The 16,234-nt window shown below is 32.6% G+C and overlaps 1 protein-coding gene across 28 annotated transcripts; it reads right to left on the minus strand.

Moving 5' to 3' along the window:
• Positions 1-401: 401 nt before the first annotated feature.
• LOC105460560 (cytoplasmic dynein 1 intermediate chain) lies at positions 402-15,859 on the minus strand. 28 transcript variants are annotated; one of them, XM_011707027.1, is made up of 14 exons: positions 15,691-15,859; positions 14,987-15,123; positions 14,787-14,883; positions 14,602-14,707; positions 14,390-14,520; positions 12,608-12,643; positions 10,997-11,017; positions 7,313-7,360; positions 4,376-4,555; positions 4,144-4,300; positions 3,384-3,756; positions 1,746-1,977; positions 1,223-1,650; positions 402-580 (listed from the first exon to the last, which is right to left on the minus strand). In XM_011707027.1, the coding sequence occupies exons 2-14, from the start codon at positions 15,086-15,088 to the stop codon at positions 419-421; spliced, it is 2,073 nt and encodes a 690-aa protein (XP_011705329.1). In that variant the 5' UTR covers positions 15,089-15,123; positions 15,691-15,859; the 3' UTR covers positions 402-418. The 28 variants fall into 28 exon arrangements, with proteins under 28 accessions (XP_011705329.1, XP_011705326.1, XP_011705321.1 ...); XM_011707024.1 differs by having other exon boundaries at positions 12,584-12,643; XM_011707019.1 differs by having other exon boundaries at positions 12,584-12,721.
• Between the last annotated feature and the right edge of the window lie 375 nt (positions 15,860-16,234).

Here is a 16,234-nt window from a genome sequence, read left to right on the forward strand (position 1 = left end):
TGATAAATTATATTGTAAAACATATGTGAGTTTTATCTCAACAAATTATTTAGAATAATCCTTTAAAATATAATCAAAATATTATATACAATTTCGATATTACAGATTTACTCAACTAACATCTCTTATTATATTTTAGTTAAACGTATATATTTGTATTATAATAATTATTAATATGTTTAACACGTTACTAATACATATGTTTTTGAAGCATTAAGAGTTGAGAGCCAACTTCCATTAATGAAGAATAGAAAATTGGCGATTAATCTTTCAATATTACATCCAGTAAAATTGTTGGAGAGCCGAATCCCCTAGATTCGTATTTCTTAATATTTTATATGATTACAAGTGTAATCAATTCCAGGAGGAAATTACTAGGGCAATTCAATCACTAGAGCAAATTAAATTATCTCAATTTTTATCTCAGAGGCACTGACGAAATAGATGTCATAGATGTTAACGAAGACGGACCGGAACTAAGATTAAGTTTATCCAATTCTTCATCCGCTTTGTTGTTCTTCAGATCCTGTTGCGTGTACAGGAACTTGTTCCATTCGTCAATTCTTGGATGAGCTAGATGCTGTGATTAAAAGAAAAATTAAGTACAATGTTCCCACGTAAGTTTCAATACGCAATATTATCAAAATCAGAGACGTAGACTTTCTTATGAAGGATGCGGAGCTTTTCACAACCAGAGCTGTCGTGGGTGTCGAATTCCACACCCAGAGCTGTCGTGGGTGTCGAATTCCACACCCAGAATTTGGGGTATTTAAAAAAAGATATATACTTTAATTTTTGACAAATTTTAAGAAATTTTGAGTGAATTATCAAAAAATAGTATCTAACTAGGGTGCTCACGCTGCATATATATATATATATATATATATAAAATTGGCTAAATTTAAACTCGTATCTCAAAAACTATTACTTAAAATAAAAATTTACAAATAGTTTTATTTAATTTTTTGAAGACTTTCTTGCTATGATATTTTGATTCGCGAATTTCGGGACATCCTGTGTGTATGTGTGGGTGTGTGTGTAAACAATATATTTCGCACATACAATAAGAGAGATAAAATATTTGTGATAATGAAACCACCCTTTCTTTGCTTGGATAAGGTACTCCACACCTAGAAAAGTTAAAAGCCTCCATCCCTGGTAATATTATATAAAATTATATATGAACAGTCGAGAAACTCTTCAAAATTATCATCGTACGTACCTCGGCAACATCGTAGACCCATATTTTACCAGTATCGTCACCGACAGTCACGTGCAGTCCGCTTGGCGTCCACGATACCCTGTTCAAAGCGGGGCATCCGTCGACGACAACGCTGGCGGTGGGTACCTCCGTGTCCTGATTCAAATTCCACAAATCCAGCCTACCGGAATCGTCAACAGCGGCGAACAGCGCCGGGTGCGTCGGGGACCAGGCGACATCGTAGACATAATCGCCGTTATGCTCGAAAGAGTAGAGCGGTTTGTTCTCCTTCAGGCTCCAGAGTTTGATGGTCCAGTCAAGAGAGGACGTCAGAAATAGATGCGAGAAGTCTATCCCGCCCTGCACCGCGTGCGCGCTAATGCCAGTGACCGGCCCCTGATGACCTTCGTACGTTTCAGTCAATCCGGCGCGGCTACCGTGTCGGCAGGCTATTCGACGACAAAATGTTAAAGTTAATAATTCATACAGTTTACTTTCTTCATACATACTCTCTTCATACGTACGTGGCTTCAATTGTACTTACCTGAGTAAACGGTGCCGTCCTCGCTTCCCATGACGAAATTGTTAACGTCACCGTGCGGGAAAGCCAAGCACGTGGCGGCAATCGCTTTCGATTGCTTCGTGTGTAATTCCAGTGCCTCTTGCGGCTGTGACAGCATGTCCAGACTCCACGAGCATAATTTGCCGTCTGTCGAAATGCTGATCAGATTGTGCGCATTCTGTGTCCCGACAACGCTCAAGCAGTACACCGGATGCTGCAGAACAAAGAATGATTTTCTCAACCTTGTCAAAACCTTTTCATTTTTGCTCTATAAAGGGTTGCCACAAATTCTTCATTATAAAATTCCGTGACTTTTCCCTAATTTCCAGACAAAATTTCAATATAATTTTCCCTGACTTTCAATAATATTAAAACATTTTTTGTATGTGTTCGTCTTGATTTGGAAACTGTTAAATATTTTATTGAAAGCAATTTAACATAGCAATGTAAATTACTATTACTGTTGTTGAGATTGTTTGCACTTAATTGTTAAGTTGTTAGTATTCCTTTATGTTTTTCTTTTGTCTATGTGCGCACAATTTTTATCTTCTGCTTAGAATACAAGGAACATGTAAATATTGTTTCTGTTTGATAAAAGCTAAATTCTGTTTATTGGAATCTCCGATTTGCTATTATATAAAAGTTTACAGATTTGTAAGAAAAATTACAAAAATATGAAGTTAATTTTAATTTTATTAATTTGTTCATAAGTAACACAAGAAACTTACGAGTTAAAAAAAAACGGTTTTAAATAAATTTAACACTCCAACAAAAAGTAGACAAATTAAAAATTCTAAGTACTCTTAATGAAGCATTTTTAATCTCTATTAAAAAGAGAATTTATTAACAAAACTGTATAAGTGTGTGATATACGCATATTAAAGTTTTTTAAAGCCAAGAATTTTAATTCTCTACAAAATTTTGTAAAATTCCCTGACTTTTCAATTACAATTTTCGGTTTATATAACACGTGGCCGCAAATATTTTTTTATTTTTTTTTATGTACAAAATGACGGCGCACTGGCTTACTTGCGGAATCTCTTTTTTCAAATCGTACAGAATTCGAGGCACACGGTTTGACCTTGAACAAAACACAAAGAATTTTCATTATCTACATATTAAAGACTATAGAGATATGTACGTAGGGGTTTTTTAAAATATTGATTTTTCTCAAAATGGCAGCTATTTTTATGAACAGTTCGTATTTTGTCAATACAAGTCTTTCGTAAAATAGCTGCCATTTTGAAAAAAATCAATATTTTGAAAAATCCCTACATACTTCTCTAGTCTTTAATACATAATAAAAATTCTTTGTGCTTTGTTTAAGATCAAACCGTGTGCCTGGAATCCTGTACATCGATAGAAAAAAAGGGATTCCGCAAGTGTAGGCCAGTGCGCCGCCATTTTGGACATAATAAGAATAAAAAAATATTTTTTTTGGTTTCTTATATATGTACAATAATGTCCTCTAGGCAGATTTTAAATAAAGTTATCCATTTACCCACAAAAAATCCCACAAACTTAAGATACCATTTTAAAACTTCAAGGATGGTGTAACCCCTCAACTAGCTAACTGATATATGTCAAAGTGATATATGTCAAAGTGGTAAGATCACTTACGGTGTGCGCAGTGGCGGACAATGGGGTACGTTGTATGGGAGTCCTCTTTTGCACTCGATTGTCCCAGAGCACGATTTGACCGGAGTAGGTGCCGCCCAGGATCAAGTTCGGATGGAATCTGGCGAACGTCGTGGACATAACGGGCGACTGACAGTGAAAGATAAACTCTGGGGTTGTTTTCTTGAATTTCGTGTTCCAGATCAGGCACACGCCGTCAGGATCGTTCGGTGTGTCGTCGTTGTTGTTGTACGAGGCCGCTAAAAGCTCGGGGAACTGTGGAGACCAATCCATGGAAGTCACACAACGATTACGAGACCATCGCTCACAGATGAACGAGCGATTCAGCCAGAGCCGTTGATGGCTCTTCTCATCCCTGCAAATTCAGAACGGAGTCATTTACATCTAAACTATCAATATAAAGACAAGTTCGTAACACACACATACTCATGTACGCACGCACGCACACAATGTAATAACAATTAAATTTTAAAATAGGCCAAACTAACGAGCACTAATATAAGGTGACACTTAAATACAAAATATAAAATTTATTAAAACGAGCAAACGCGGATTGCTCGTTTTAATAAATTTTATATTTTGTATTTAAGTGTCACCTTATTAGTGCTCGTTGGTTTGACTTATTTTAAAGTTTGATTGTCATTTACATAAAGCAGAACGTGCATTTACTATCTCAAGCAGCTATACTGCCTTGGAAAAAAATTGATAAAAAAAAATTTTCCAGTTGTAGCTTTCTGCTTACATTCCATCTTCGCCGTCCATAGTGCCAGCATAATCGGTGTAGATGTCAACCGATTCGCCTAACGCTCTCTCCACGATTCTACTGGTGCGATCGAGAAATCGTTGGAAGTCCTCCGATAGGATAATCATTTGCTTCTCTTCTTCGCTAAGCTCTCGCACTGTGGAAATTAATAAAAGGATCAAGATTTCTAATCAGCCGACACAACTGACAGTGTGATCAATGATCTACGCACCTTCTTTCTTAGGCTTCTCTTTCTCCTTCTCTTGTTCTATCTGTGTAACGGCAGGCTGGACTTCCTTAACTTGCGGTAATCCGTGAGACAGAATTCCCGGTGGAAGCTTACTCTGGAAACCGTCCATGTGCGGCAAGCTATTTTCCTCGTCTTCGGCTTGGCCATCATCAAATGTCAAAACTGTGGTGAATAAGCTGGTTCCGCCACAAGTACCCTAACTTGGATGTAACTACCTAGCTACTTGATCTACCTATTTTACTTAAAAGTCGACTGATATTCTAACAAATCCATTAAACCTTTCAAAAGTACTACTGCTTTCATATTTAAAAAAGACGGGGAAAAAATTTACTTTTTGATAAATATATTGAAACGCTTTAAAGAATATTTATAACGCAATAATCTATTATTTTGAAGTAACATCTATAAAAAAAAAACAACACTGTGCATTCTGCTAAAATCCTAACATTTGTTTTTACAACATTTTCGTATTTGTCTTTACACTTCAAGTGTTGAAAAAGGTTACATGCCAGCGTGTTATTTAGAAAAAAGAAAAAAAAAACAAATTACGTTTTATTTATCTTCATAACAAAGCGATATATGTTCTCTAATATAAATTGCACAGGTAGCTACCGATTTTCAAATATTTAAGTAACGAAACCTTATTTCAAAGGAGCAACATCTAGAAGCATTGATAAATGCCATATCAAGTAATTTACCATGCTAGAAAAACGTAAGGTTTCGTATATACGGAAACAAAATTATGAGTGTGAGCCTAGATGACATGCAAAATTAGCCACATGTACGAAAGATGGACTGCTTGTTGGTGGACTGTCAATGAATAATGTCGATTTTATACTTTTTGATTTTATAATATAGTTTTTCCCATTTTATCTTCTTTTTTTCAATTTTCAATTTTTTTCTCTCAATCTCTCCACCCTTTGTTGGCATGCAGTTTCAATGAAGTGACACGATGCGAAGAAAAATGAATGTGGACATTACGAGTAATAAGAGATTATTAATTTTCCCTTTACCGGTAATTACTAATTAGTTAATTATTATATTACTGATTATGTAATTTCACTATTCAACAAAAAAAAAAACTCGAAAAAAAAAGAACAAGGAAAATTATTTCTCGCGATTTCTTGGGTATTGAATACAATCTTGTTTACCAAATTGTTTTATCATATATCAGAATTTTGAAAAATTTGTAAGTTAAAATAGTAAAAAGGGTTATTCAGGGTTATCCTTTGATATATTATAACTACGATATATGACATGTTACAGAAGTTCTATTGCAAACGACATTAAGTATGACGTAGACCTTAAAAGGAATTTATGTTTAAAAAAATACTTGAAATTAATATAAGAACTATTGCAACAAAGTTGCAATTTATGTATAATCTATAAAATATTTTTTAATTATATTAAGTATTCAAATTTAAGAGTTTTTTCCGATCGGTGAATATTAATATAATATCAAAGTTGATAAATTCAAAATAGAAAAATTAGAATAGCAGATGTTAAAATTGAAAAATGTTTGAATTTTTCGAACAATTCACGTAGGAGTTTCTCATCAAATGTAAATTAAATTTATTAACTTTCATATCAGATTAGTATTCAACGATCTAAAAAAACTCCTTAAATTTGAATAACAAAAAATATTTTTTTGAACTGTATTTCAAGACTGACGAAAATTGCGGCGCGCAGTTTGTATGTAATTGAATATAACAACAAAAATTATTACACCCGTGTCGACTCGCATAGACATTACTTCAATATATTTGATTTATTCTTACGAGCTAATTTAGCCTTCAATTTAAATTTATTTAAAAAATATTTGACAGATTCTTAGTGATCTATACAAATCGCATTGAGGCAATAAAAATTCTATCTAGTCATAAATAATTTTAATCGACACAACAAATTTCTTTTAAGCAAAGTCCTAATAACATACTTAATTTTGATTGCAATAAAACTCCAATACAATAAATATCGTAATTGTAATATGCCAAACATAAAAAGTACTAAAATAGCTCTTTATGCTTTATACTTTAACTGCATATTTTTAAAAATTGTGACATAATAGAATAATTTGATAAATGTAGATTGTATATTTAGTATCCAAAAAATTACTTATCTTCGTACTTATCTTCGTTCTAGTACTCAAAAGTTTTTTTTTTAATTGAACAGTGTTATTAACAGGATTCACGTGTAGGATGTGACAATTGCGTGAGGTTTCACCATCTATTTCTTATAACACTAAATGTCGTATAATAATTAATGGTAAATAAATGAAAATTAATGAACAATGAAATCGGAAAGAAGTGGGTTTTCAGCCGCGATCGTGTGAATTAATACTCTTTTAAATGATGCAGCAATAAACGAGTGGAGACGATTTAACGCAACTTTCCAGGTCTCATGCAGTACCGATTGAAATTGCAACATCTACAATTGTGACAAATAAAATGAAATAGGCAAGATTCTCTGTCGCTCCATCAAAAATAATAAAGAAAAAAAGTTAACAAATTCCTGATTAAATCTTAATTAAAGTGCTAAATTCTAAATATCTTCAGTCATTCAAATAGCTCACAGTGTATACCGTCTCAAAAACGATACAAAGCTGAATATTTCTTGCATGCGCGATACATAAAGCAGACTTATCTCATTTACGTAAAGAGAAAAATAATATAAAAAAAAATATTTATATATATATATAATAAAGCAAATTGTCAAGCAATTTGTAAACGCTAGCGGCAATTCCCTCTCTTCAGTGCATATATAAGACAGAGACGACAAATTGCAAAGAAAGTTAAGTGAAGATAATACATTTAGGAATAATTACTTTGTGAGAGTGTGAGGTATAGAATTATGGACATGTCTTGTGAGATATTTATATTATTAGGTAAAGTGAATCGTCTCTAGAGAGGAATTACCTACCTGTAAATTCGTCCTCCCATTCTAAACCAGGATTTAGATTGTACTCGTCTTGAAGGAAGGAAAAGAAAACGTCAATCAATTTGATATCCTATTTGCCGGAATTGTTTGTAGCGCTTTTTAAATATGTATCTCTTTTTAAATAGGCATTATTGATGCATAATGATACATGTACAAAAGCTAAAAGTTACTTGAGTCTTTTATCTAATTTTATTAACGGCTCTAACGTGAAAGATCTCGAATTTTCTACTGTTACATCATTCTCGCAATAACACGTCGCAATACAAGATTCAATTAACTTTTCTTATTTTGTCATGCAAAATACATCAACAATCGTTTAAGAAACTTGAAAGTAGCAATTAAAATTGATAAATCAGAGTTGACGTATTTACATGCGTACAATATTCCCATTAGCAACGGCTCTGTATATCACAGAGTACGTTTTTAAATATTGATTCATTCACTAAAGAGTTTAATGAGAGAAGTCTCTTACTTCTTAAAATATTTAAAAGTTTTTTCACATCTTCGCTTAAATATTGAATGAACAAATTCATAGAAATCTTCGTTCTCATTTTCAATATATTGTACAATGTGTTTGGTTTAATTGTAAACATTCAGTTATTCTCTTAAATAATGGAGTTATACAAACATTTTTCAAATAAATTATTTTGTTTAAGAAGATTTATCTAACAACTTAAACAAAAGTTTTTAATTAGTTTTATTAATAAATACTTTTTTATATTATATTTATTTTTTTTTTCATCATACTTGAAGCAATACAAGTGGCAATATTTCATAAATGACTGTCAAAAATCACACTTTATTGGATATTATTAAACTTGTATTAAAAATATCTTACAAAACTCTGTAATAAAATAGATATAATCCATAAGAAAAATAAAACTCATAAAAAATATTTTAACAATTTTTAAAACTAAAATTTTTATTTTTTCGTTTAAATTATATACAATAAATTTTCTTAAATAAAATCACTTTTATTTAAAAAATATTTTAATAACTGTTATTAAAAAAAAATAACTGAATGTATACACTTAAGTTACACGTACTACGTCATTTCAAGATTCGTTCTCTTTCTCGCGTTAATTGATATAAAATATAACGAGGTAGGATATTTCTCGGAAAATAAATGTGGCGCGAAAACTCATTATCAGTAAATTTCAGAAAAAAGTTTCCATACCAACCAAAATGAAGACAAGAAAGGGATCATGAAATTGAAATAACGATTTAATACAACGTACTGACATCTCCGACTGTTGAAATAAACATGTTCTTTCCAGTTCTTTCGATTGACGAGATTCGAGATATTTATAGTAATTATCTTCTGAAAATTGACTGGCGGCGAAAACAAGCCTGTCAACGTTCATAAGATAGAAGAAAAGTGCGCGATGTACATATTTTGAGAATGCTGTACGTCTATACTGCGATATATTTGTGGATCGCAGCATACACAGGGGATAGAGAAACTAATTTGAACACGTGAGAACTACTTGTTTTATCAATAAGATATCACTATTTGCGTCTTTATAGATTCTATTCTTGTTGAAACAGAGCTCAAACAATGCTTGAACAGTCAATATGCAATGTTATACCATTCTTCTAGCAGAACGACTTCTAATTGCTTTAGAGATATTGGAAAATAAAAAAATCTGTTCTTAAAAACTCAATGATTCGATGATATTTAAATCAGGTAATTGCATCAGGAAAGATGATGGAAAATAGAGAAGCAAATTTCTACCCCCCCCCCCTCCCAACATCATGTTTACGCATATAAACATATATTCAAATTATATAATGAAATACGTATTGAATTATATACATTAAAAGATGTTCTACAAAAAGAATAATACAACAATTGATTATTAATGGTCATTTAAGCATTTTATAAGTTTATTCCAACACAGGTAAATCTGTATTAAAAGCAAATGGTGAGTTTTTATGAACAAATACACGGAGAGAATTTCCTTTTAAAATTTATCCCGAAAATCATGTTAATCGTGGGACACGACATAAGATAATATTTCGACAAATTTTACTGTGTACTACAATAAATTTGTTGCAGTATATATTAAAAAAATATAGTGAAAATCATATAAAATTCGTCGAAATACTATGTTGTCCTACGATTAGCATGATTTTTAGGGTAATTTTAAAAATAAAATTCTCTCCGTGTAGTATATTCCAGATGTTCGCGTTATTTTGTCCATCTCCTGCATATATCTGTCGTTTTAACTCTATTATAATCTACCGACTTTGTTGCTACGCCACCCACGTGCTGTTAAGAAGCAAAATACCCTGTGACCGAGGAACATTTTGTAAAAACAAAAAAAATGTTCCTGCGTCACTAAAAGCTCAAGCGGCATATCCTCATATAAAAATATTAAGATGTTATACATCAGAGATAAGTAAATTGATTATAAAAACAGAGTCAGAGTGTAATACGGGAATAACGTGTGTAATATGTTATCTTCAACTTGTGTGAGTTTAGTTAATATCCCACAACACCTTAGCTCTAAAAAGATTGCTTCCATGTTAGTAAGCATTCGTGATGCGTTAGCATTCCCAAAGAGATTTTAGGTACCGACCGTGAACATCGCGCCGAGAACTCTGGAAGGTGCGTTAAGTTGTGACAAGATTTGCCAATGGATATTTCACTCGAAAGATTCCGATACCCTTGATACGCCACGATGAGACGGCATCGAGAATACCATTAATACAGTTGTCAGAGCTTTATACATTATACCGTTTCCGTTAAACATACCGTAATTCAATTTGCTTCTCTTTAACCTCATATTTTTTTTATAAAGACAATTTTTTTTTTGGTAGCATGCCTATTGTATAAAATTAGTGATTACGTAAAAGAGACAGAGCTAGAAAATATTGCGAAAATCCAAGTGTCTTGAAGAAACCAGGAAACGTTGGAAACCATTTTCAAAATTTATGCCATGCGTCCCGAGAATCAGATATATACGGATAGATTCGTGTGGTGTGCCTGATAGCCAGATATTTTCTTTGCTAGAGTCGGGATGTCAGATTAAATATTTGGAAAATAATAGATACGGTAAATAAGAATAAATACACCCCCAAAAAATATAGGCAAACTTAACGAAGAAGAGAATATATAAAAGAGAGGTATAAAAGCATATATCCATAAGAAAGCAAAGACCGATTTAGGCTCTGGGTGGAGAGCTATTTTGCATTTCCTTACTGACATTTCCTATGGAAAAAAAAGAACGCTAAATTCTGGCGATGGGTACTTCTTCATCCGTTTTTTATGCGACTATAACTATTCCGAATAAAGGCAAATAAAAGCACTATCCAGTATGTTGCGAATGTCAATTAATTTCATGTAACGAAACGTACTGATGAGCTACGAACAGCACACGCTACATTTTTAGCGGGCAAATTATAAATTCAGTAATAATTTCTCTTATTTTACCACATATTCGTTTTGGCGTGAATAATTTAGAATTTAGAATAGCATATGTGAAATTTGATCTGAATACGCGCTACTTTACAACCAAGTATCGTAATCCTCAATTCTCGCATAAGTACCTTTTTTTTTTCTTTTAGGAAGATCGTTGTCTCAAATAATACAAACTGAATACAAGCTAAACCTAACTCTGAACCTAAAAGTCGTTTTCTGAACCAAGAGAAATCATAACTTACCGTAATAGTCGAATGCATGAGCTGAGAAGGGGAGGGAAAAAAATTGTACTTAGTTACGATATCATAAGAATGCACTACGCTAATAACACCTCTCTACACTCAGACTTATTTGTTAGTTCCAAATTAAAAATAAAAAAAAAAAACAATTTACAGCAAAATTCAAAATTGCACAAAAGGGTGGCAAACAATTTTGTAATACGTTTGGCGATTTGAGGAATATTCAATTGTATACCTTAGGGATAACAAGATATAAATTTTTAAGTGCTTTATAATTTGTTTGAGAAAATTTTTCCAAAGAAAACGGATAACAAATGAAATCATAGTGTTCCACGTGATTTTCGAATATCTCGTACCTTAAAATAAAAAATATTACGCTGAATGTAGTTAGGTGAGTATAATTTTGTAAATTCTTATAAGTGGTGCTTCGGTTCCTATGTATAAGAGGAAACGTACATATTCAGAATATTTTATCATTTTTAGGGTAATTAATATTTTATATTAATATCATCTTTTATGTTCAACACTTTCGTTTATCAGCGATTGTTTATTAGATATTGATCCAATATTGTGACGAGAAATTTCGGTGATGAAATTTTTTATCCCTAGCAATAGATGCTCTTTAACGAATGAATTGCAATATCTCACTTACATCCCTTGTCACACTTATGCCCACCCCCTAAGTCTCTCTCAAAAATAAAATGTTGCCGCCATTGTTCTTGTTAATATGAGAACAATAAAGCATATGATTTTAAAAGCGACGTATGAACATTTGTCTATTAATGTTAGAGTATACATATATATTGGTAATTAACACTTTATCAAGAACATTAAAAAGTATCACGAAAGGAGCTATTTTTATATATACATATATATATATATATATTTATTAGAGATTATTATGATTTTTTGTATTTAAAGGTATAAATTTGAAGAAATATATTCTATGTGAGCACAAATACCAATTATCTACCAGCACGCATGAGTCATGGTATGACAATCTTGTAAGAATTTCAGTTCAGTAATCGTAATCCGTATGTTTTTCCCAACAAACAGGACGCCTAGAGTTAATGTGCTGTGTAATCTTAACTCTCTGTCAGTTAATTAATTCATTAAATTATTGAAGCGTGAGTAAGCTTTTTTTCTTTCGTATGCAAGCAAACGGTTATCTGTGTATGTGGAAGTAAAACTGTAAAAAGTCTCTTAAGGCTGAGAGAGCCTAATAATGTGAAATGTACTTGCGATGTAAAAACTTTATCAATAAGTACAATATTTGCAGTAAACATAAATTTCCACATACAAAACTTTTTTGCAGCACAATTCAAGATATAAAATAGATCATCATAGCGACTTGTGTGTGTAATCTTCATGACTCCTCGTTGTCTTCATTGAAATATATGAAGAACGAAAAATCAAAGATTTGCGGAGCAGATGTTTAAAAAGCGCAAAGCACCCCAATGGTTAGACTCTACATTCCCTCGCTCGGTACGCGCGACAGTAATCTCTACCTTCCGATGTGTATCTCTACCTCTATAACGTAACGTCGTACGACAATTATGGAAGGGTAGTAAAAAAGTAGACAGAACATACATAGGTAGTTTGGTGCAGACCCACCTTTCCTGGGACGCCACCAGTCAGTCTCAAAGTAGCCTGCGGAGCAAGAGTGAGTTGGTGTTGTTGTTGAACAGGAGGAGTAGATGGTGTATGCAGAGGACGATGTGGACAGTCCTTGTGTCCAACACCGGATGAATCGATCAGATTGTATCGCAAGACAAGGGAACACGCGTATATGTTTAATTAATACCGCAAGATCAGTTAGGTAACAAATATATAAAAATATTATATGTGTATATATGCGTATATATGTGTATATATTTTTATATAAACTTTCTTGTCCGTCCATTCAAAATAACAAACTGGACAATAGGATCTACAAGAATATACAATCTTAAGGGAAAATATTTTTTCCCTGACAGAATTTGTTATAGCAAACATTGGGCTATCTTTCTTCACAGTAAAGTAGGTGGTCAGAAATATGTTAATCATTAACATACATTGTGATCAGTTTCGTATTTGTTAGTAGATTGTAAGACTGTGAGATTAATCGTCAGAGAAACATATGATGTTTATAGTACAGGTGTTTAAGAACTAACTGAATTTGCGGTTGCGTGTGTAATGGAAATGAAAATGTTGTATGTAGGAAAATGTTGCCACCACCAAAAACTTAACTTAAACCAAACCCAGATTGATTGTTAGATGCTTACTACCCGTTATATACTGATTAATATATTTGTAACACACATAATCTAAGGCTCACAATAAAAACTGTTATTTATGTGTTCAATTATAATAATGTTTTGTAATAATTAAAATATAGCAATATATATTACTCATTTTTCTTATATATTATTCAAATGTTGTTAGTGTATATATGTTTAAACATGTGCTGATTATAATATTTGTGTCACTACATAAACACAACATGTTATTCCTTTAATACAGAGTATTGTTTTAGTAACAAAATATAAAAAAATCATGTAAAAGTGTTGAAAACTGTTCGTCCTTCACAGATAACGGAAGGAAAAGTGCAAAATGATAATTGTGATGTAACGAATTTTTAAATTCGTGTTTTAGGAATATGTAAGTTTCCTCGCCTTTAAAATTAATTATAAGAAACAATTTGGAGAGTTAACTCAATCTTAATATTATCCGTCGTTCCAAAATTAAAAATTAAAAAAAATTGCGCGTGATTAATAACATCTTAATTTACTTCATTCGTAGTTAATACATAAAATAACAAAAAATACTGTTAAAATTTCATACATATGTGGTTACAGACAAGTTGTAACACAGTATTAAAAAAAAAAACATATAAATATATATATATATATATATATATTTATGTTTTTATATATATATACCATGGTATATATAAACATATATATTATTTTTTAAATAAACCACCCACTTTACCATAGTCAATCGTTTAAAAGTTTGTTGATGTAAAAACTATGGAATAGGATGTGTAAATTGATGATATTTCAGTGATCTCAAAACACGCACTGTGTGAACGCGCTATAAACATGTGAACTGTACGTTAAAGTGAATATTAATAATTAATGGAATTATTTGCAATAAAATGGCAGGAAATAGTTAATGATTATACTCATGTATAAGATATAACGATATTTAACACGCATCTTGTAACCAATTAATCAGAGAAACTTGGAAAGCTAAACGCGATTTAAATTCCATCAATATTTATGTAAGTAAAAACGCTGTGAATTAAATATCACGTGTTTTTTTTTCTAATGTCTAAACGTTTCTTTGCGATATCACGAGTGAGATGTAACACATATGTGCAATATAAATTCATAGAGAAAAATATTGACTCACCGTCGTGGGATGTATGGGTGGTCTGAATGGTTTGCGTTTGCTTGCTGTAGACGACCGGTTCTTTTGGTGGAATGTTCGTGTGAGCCACGGAGACAATCGTAAGTTCGCGATTCTTCCGTCGTCCTGCGCTGCTTTATACCACAACAGACCAAGTTATAAACATGGTCTCAAAAGAATTGCAAAGACACAAAGAAAATTATAAATAATTATACCTTTGAGCAGAATTTATACTAGACGGTTGTAAGCTGGCGTCTGGTGTAGCATTAGCGCTCTGTTCAGGCGTCAGCGAGCTCATACTGGATAAACTAGAGAGCACGTCTGTAAGTAAACAGAAGTCATTAGGATGTTATACAGGGAAAGACACATGCCACAAAAAATCAAACATGTAGTTATATACCCGATACTGGTGCCACACCCAAAGAAGATAGCATCGCGTCTATCTCCTTGCGCTGATCCTTGTCCGTGCCAGCGGCACGAACGGTAGCTTCTTCTACCTATAATTCATAAGGGAATCGTTTTTCCATTACAAGTACGTATTTAGCTAAGTACAAGAAACTAAAAGTATCTCATTTATAAGAGATATTTCTTATCCCTTACATCTTTCTGTTCTTTCTCCCTCCTGCGTCTCTCCTTCTCTTCTCTAATAGCTTGGAGCTTCGCCTTCTTCCTTTCTAGCTCGGCTTTCCGATCGGACATCATCTTGTCTAGATGACTCTTGTCTCGACTAGAAATATCTAAAAAAAATTATATTACAAACCTCTGAATTGATATATTTAAATTAAGTATAAGGTTTATTTTTATAATAAATGTTTCGTTCTTGTAGTTATTTGTGCACTCGATTACGATTTGTGCAATAGATATTTATTTGGAGGAAGCAAGAAAAAATTTTAGCACGCAGTCAAGACAAGCAGCGACAAAGAAGAGGCCTAAAGTATATGCACATTTTAGAGGAAAGAGATTGACGTGTAAAACTAGTCGAGGGAGTTACCACGAATAAGTCCAATGCAGTTATTGATTTCTCCCAGCGATGACGTCAACTCGGGTCAAATCATAGGTAATGTTAAAACTACCGTTATACATCAATTACATGCAAAACTAACACCACCTTCTCAGGTTTGCACCCGAGCTATCCAGAAGGACGGCACCGGCTTAGGCGAAATTAATTAGCATTGTGTGAACACGATGAGACTTTAGACAACGCACCGACTCGCGCTCGATCGAATCTCCGGGACTATGTCGACGTAACGGTGTGCCAATTGATCGTTAACGCGAATCAAACGACGGAAATGGCGCAGACTCACCTTCGCTACGGACAACGAGCGGAACGAGCACAGCGAGCGATCTAATATACAAGTCTGCTATTCAATTTTACATTATTTCAAAGAAATGTACATCAGTCTACGATCTCTACGATCCTCCACAAGCACCAATATGACGTCTAGTGACATCTATGATTGTTGGTTATCAGAAAATTTAACAGATGTCGCTTTTATAACCAGTAGATCCACTCAAGGCGTCTTTTCATACGCAACACGCAGCAGCAGCAAAATGTCACGTGATTCAAATTTTTCAGAATCGTTCTCACCGCATTTGTTGCGCATGAAAAGGAATTTTGCAGTAATTCATATTGAAGTTTAACCTTAATTTATAATATAATATAAATAGCGATATATCTATTGAGTATATCTATTGTATAATTGCATTTTAACGAATCTTATTATATTGACAATTAAATAATCCTGTTCTGGCTCATAGCGCATTATTTAATTTATTAATAATCAATTTTTTAAATTATAATATAAGATCATTTTATAATAATCAAGTTTAAAAAGTTTTTGCGGTTTA

The sequence above is a fragment of the Wasmannia auropunctata genome, unplaced genomic scaffold, assembly GCF_000956235.1.
Source record: "Wasmannia auropunctata unplaced genomic scaffold, wasmannia.A_1.0 LD319621.1, whole genome shotgun sequence".
NCBI lineage: Eukaryota > Metazoa > Arthropoda > Insecta > Hymenoptera > Formicidae > Wasmannia > Wasmannia auropunctata.